General features: G+C 32.2%; 1 protein-coding gene across 1 annotated transcript; it reads right to left on the reverse strand.

The window, feature by feature from the left end:
* Positions 1 to 548: 548 nt before the first annotated feature.
* Positions 549 to 2,858, reverse strand: LOC132036178 (probable esterase KAI2). Its single transcript, XM_059426447.1, has 2 exons — positions 2,359 to 2,858; positions 549 to 1,237 (listed from the first exon to the last, which is right to left on the reverse strand). The coding sequence occupies exons 1-2, from the start codon at positions 2,724 to 2,726 to the stop codon at positions 793 to 795; spliced, it is 813 nt and encodes a 270-aa protein (XP_059282430.1). The 5' UTR covers positions 2,727 to 2,858; the 3' UTR covers positions 549 to 792.
* Between the last annotated feature and the right edge of the window lie 2,188 nt (positions 2,859 to 5,046).

Consider the following 5,046-nt stretch of genomic DNA (forward strand, 5'->3'; position numbering starts at 1 on the left):
TATTTATCTTTTAAAATTTTATATATCTCTTAATTGAAGACATTTACTGGCGTTATTTATTTATAAGAATATTTATCTAAGTTACCTTTTATCTCATCTTAAGCATCTCATTTTATTAAAACTAAACTAATTTAATAACAAAAATAGATTTGAAAAAGAAAAAAGTACTAATAAATAACTTCTTTTTTCTCCAAAACATCAAATATTTTGAAATAAACTAATATTATCTACTATTCCCTCCGTTTCATTTTACTTGACCTGTGTTGACTTGACACGTTTCTTAAAAGAACTTTTATTAGGGGTGTATTTTACTAAATTAATCTTATTAATGATGCTTTGGAAGATTAAATTTGACTAGTAGTATTTATGTTAGTTATTCAATACTAAGGGTGGTATGGGAAAAAAAATAATAGAACTTTCTTGATTTGCTAAAATTGATAAGTAAATAAATAAAAAATTAGTATAAGAGTCAAGTAAAATGAAACGAAGGGAGTAATATTTAGTACCACAATAAATAATAGTAATAGCTCAAAAAAGGAGAAAACCCATCCAAAGCTGACCATCAATCTCATACCACATGCCTGCATCTTGCCTCAATATATTTGACCTTTTCCTTTTGGGTTCCTTAGCTGGTGCATCCAGCATATTCGTTTAAACTTAGCACATATAGACATTGCAACTAGCTAGACAAGATGGTCAATTTTGTACAATTTGCATCACAAAACAACAACACCCTTACTATTACTCCAAGAAAGTGAACTCAACTTGCTGGTACTCTAATACTAATAATATTCAAACGGCAATATCATGACGAATATGACGAAGCAGCACCGGAATAGCAACATCCGGTGAGCTAAGCTGCGGAAGATGTCCTTCCGTCGACATAACCTCAACGATAGATTCGGCCCCGAGGTTCTGGTGGAGGTATTCGGACACTACCACGGGCACGGCCAAGTCCTTCATGCTCTGAATTATGTGACATGGGACAGAAACATGAGGCAACAAATGCCTTAAATCACTTTGGAATATGATTTGTGACACGCTTAGTGCAATGTCTGGTCTCATGTTGAATAATGTCCTGCTGAATTCCTGGATTGCTACGGAGTCCATGTCTCCACCTACAACTAAGGGTGCAAATCCTGAACACCATGATTTGTAATTCGATTTTATTGCTTCGAATAATTGATCAAGATCTTCCTGTTCAAATCCTCCGTAGTACTCCGAGTCATTCAGATACCTAAAGAACAATAATAAAATTTAATATGTCGTCCCAGGCACACTAAGATTACAAAATTTTGGAAGTAAAATATTTTTTCTTAACACAGTTAGTCTGCCCAGTAATCAGTCCCCGAGAAGAAGATACTGTATCAAGACATTATTGCAATAATAAACAAGACAATGGGAAAATGAAAGTGCAGATGTTGGCCCTGCATAAACAGCAGAACATTTGTTTGATTACCAAATTAGTAAAATAATACAGAGAATCTCTGGCTGAATCATTGGGTCATCAAGCATCTGATTACGCTAGGAATATTAGGAAACGAGGAATTGAACTAGAGAATATTGTAGTCTCTCTTTTTTTCCCCCCAAAAACTGTTTTAGGTGGAAATTTAATGAAAATTAAGTAGAGTGCCTATGCTTCCTATTTTTTATGACAATTCTTTTTCTTCTTTTACGATTTCTGCTTTATTTTTGGGAAAGAAAGAGACTTTCAAGTAAAATTTACTTAAATCTTTTTTGCCCTTCCCCTTTCCTTTTTAGCAAGTAAAACAGTAGCAGAAGTGAACCAACGTCTAACAGAAAATCAGATTAGTTATAAGTGTACATGACCCCTTTTTGGGTCATCGATGGAATAGTATATTCCCACCGTGTTGAAAAAAAAAAAAAAAAAAAATCCTACCGTGTCAGTTTATGTGGCACTTTTACTTTTCGATAGTTAAGAAACTAAACTAGATTAGATCAACTCAATAATTAAAATTAAAATCTATATATTCAAAAACTTACACAAAATGTGCCATAAGTTGTAATTTTTCTCATGTCTATTTTGGAAAGTTACATTTTAAAATATTGATTAAACTTTATATAGTTTGAATCTCGAAAAATGAGAAGTGCCACATAAAAAAGATTTACTCACCCTGGATAATTATAAAAATCGATAAATACATGATATTTACTTTACCATAAACTTTTACGATTACTTAATTGTGGTTAATTATGTATCCTAACTTATATTTATCACTTAATCATGCAACATAACAGGGGTTTACACACATAGGGAATGAAATAAACAGAACTACTGTAGAAGTAATTAACAGTAAATTGTAGTAGTAAAATGTAAGGGAAAGAGAGAAGTAAAACCTTGGAGAGGCAGATACAGTGACAAGTTTGGTGAAAAGATCAGGACGAGCTATAGAAGCAATGGCACCAATCATGGCAGAAACAGAGTGACCAACATAAATGCAACTACTAATTCCAAATTCCTTCAATATTGCAATCACATCATAGGCATATCCTTCTAAACTACAGTACCTCTCAAAGTCAAAGTAGTCAGGATTAGTAGTTCCAGCGCCCATATTGTCAAACAAGACAACCTTATATTCCTCAACCAAGTGTGGCACCAAGTGCTTCCACACAGACTGGTCTGTCCCAAACCCATGGGCTAACACTACTATCTGCTCACCTGATCCTAGGATCTTAACGTTGTGTGCTTCTTCAACTATCCCCATATTTACACTGATATGTTGGGGTATTGGGTGGGGAGTAGGGGGACTTCAGAGGACTTGGGAGTCGGTTTGTGTTTTTGGATTCTTGTTTTTGTGAAATGGATGCAAAGGATAATGTGGTGTGGACTATTTTAAACTTATTTTTTGGTGAATTTATATGACGATATAAAGAACCATCAAGATGTGACTCTGGGTTGAAAATCGTGTAATTTCAGATTTAACTTTTGGTTGAGGTAAAAAATATCGGGTAAGTTTTTTCATATGCCCAAGCCTTAACTGATAGAATTACTTAATACATGTGCCCTTGGAATTCGCAAGTATCGTATACAGAGACGGATCCAGGATTTAAATCTTGTGGGTTCAATATTATAATTTTTAATATTGAACCCTTTATATTTTAAAACTTATGGGTTCATATCTACAATATATTACAATTTTAATAATTACTTACACATAAATTTATGCTCCGTGTTGAAAGTTAGGAATTCAATTGAACCACCGCTTAATAGGCTAGATACGCCCCTGACCATGTAAAATTAATTGAGATGCACGCAAGTTGACCCAAACTATACTATCATAATAAAACCATATAATGAATTTTTATATCAATAATATGCAGCTCTTCATGTCAAGCCTGATGGCTGATATACAAAAGCGGATGCAACTTTATTTGATGAGGTTAATTGAACCCAATATTTGTCATACGGATTATAAATTATGTGTGAGAATTTTTTGAAATTTTAGCAAATATAAAATTACGAATTCGTAATTTCAAAAGTACGCATAATATGCTTAGTAATAAAAATCTTAAAGGTAGGTTGAACTTATTAAGTTAAAATTAAACTCATTTGTGCGGATATGGTAACCTAGCAAATAAAGTTATACTAATATCCTATAACTGATTAAATATTAAATTACAGTGATAGTGCAATTTTATACACTTGTTATAGCCTATATTTGTACCTTGGATTCTTTTTTGTGCGTTCCGGTCTCTGTCTGAAGAATGAGAGTGATGACCACAACCGCATAAATTGGAGTGTTATCTATTCTTCCTGATAAGATTTTCAGTGACTCTATCATTTGACGGCTTTCTTTGTAATTTTATGTGATAGTGTGCAGTTTTATATTTAGTTAAAGATTGTGAAGGAAAAGTTGCCAAGTATAGCTTCTATATCACTTTTACTCATGGTTGTACTAGCTGCTATTGATTTTGAAATTTACCCTCAAGTTAGCTCACAAAGAGGAAGATGAATTTATTTAAAATGGGGGTTAAATCAGGGAGAAGAGAATCAATACGTATTACTTTCAAAGTCTTATCATATGTTGAAAAAATCAATTACAATAATGAAGAAGTTGTGCTAGCTCTTTCAAACAATGAGTCGTAAATTTTGTTTGTGTAGGAAGAAATGACGAGATAAATATCAGCATTCCTTAATCTAAGGTAGTAGTTCTTTTTCCTGTCAAATTATCCATTCAAATGATTGATAACTACCTTATGTCAACTACAATAATGAAGAAATTGTGCTAGCTCTCTCAAACAATGAGCAAATTTTGTTTGTGTAGGAAGAAATGACGAGATAAATATCAGCATTCCTTAGAGGGTTAATCTAAGGTAGTCATTCTTTTTCCTGTCAAATTATCCATTAAAAGCATTGATAACTACCTTATGTCAATTATAATAATGAAGAAGTTGTGCTAGCTCTTTCAAACAATGAGTCTCAAATTTTGTTTGTGTAGGAAGAAAATGACGAGATAAATATCAGCATTCCTTAGAGGGTTAAGCTAAGGTAGTCGTTCTTTTTCCTGTCAAATTATCCATTTAAAGCATTGATAACTACCTTATGTCAATTACAATAATGAAGAAGTTGTGCTAGCTCTTTTAAACAACGAGTCGCAAATTTTGTCTGTGTAGGAAGAAATAACGAGAAAAATATCAACATTCCTTAAAGGATGTTATTCTAAGGTAGTCGTTCTTTTTCCTGTCAAATTATCCATTAAAAGCATTGATAACTACCTTATGTTGTGAAAAGAAAACTGAACAGCAGTAGCAACATTGACATTTAATGATTGATAACGATAAGTTGTCTATTTGTAAAGTCTAATTTCTAGCATTTCTTCATAGAGAATAATAATATAACTAAAATATTTATGATTTCCCATCCGATAATGTTACCTAAGAGGGAATATCATCACCAATTATTTTTTTCTGACTAGGAAATTAGAAAGTCTTACACGGCGTAAAAGAATATTTATATAATAAATAATTTATAAAGTCTCTATGATAAATATTATAATGAATAACTTAATATAAAATTACTAACAA

The sequence above is a fragment of the Lycium ferocissimum genome, chromosome 2, assembly GCF_029784015.1.
Source record: "Lycium ferocissimum isolate CSIRO_LF1 chromosome 2, AGI_CSIRO_Lferr_CH_V1, whole genome shotgun sequence".
Lineage (NCBI taxonomy): Eukaryota > Viridiplantae > Streptophyta > Magnoliopsida > Solanales > Solanaceae > Lycium > Lycium ferocissimum.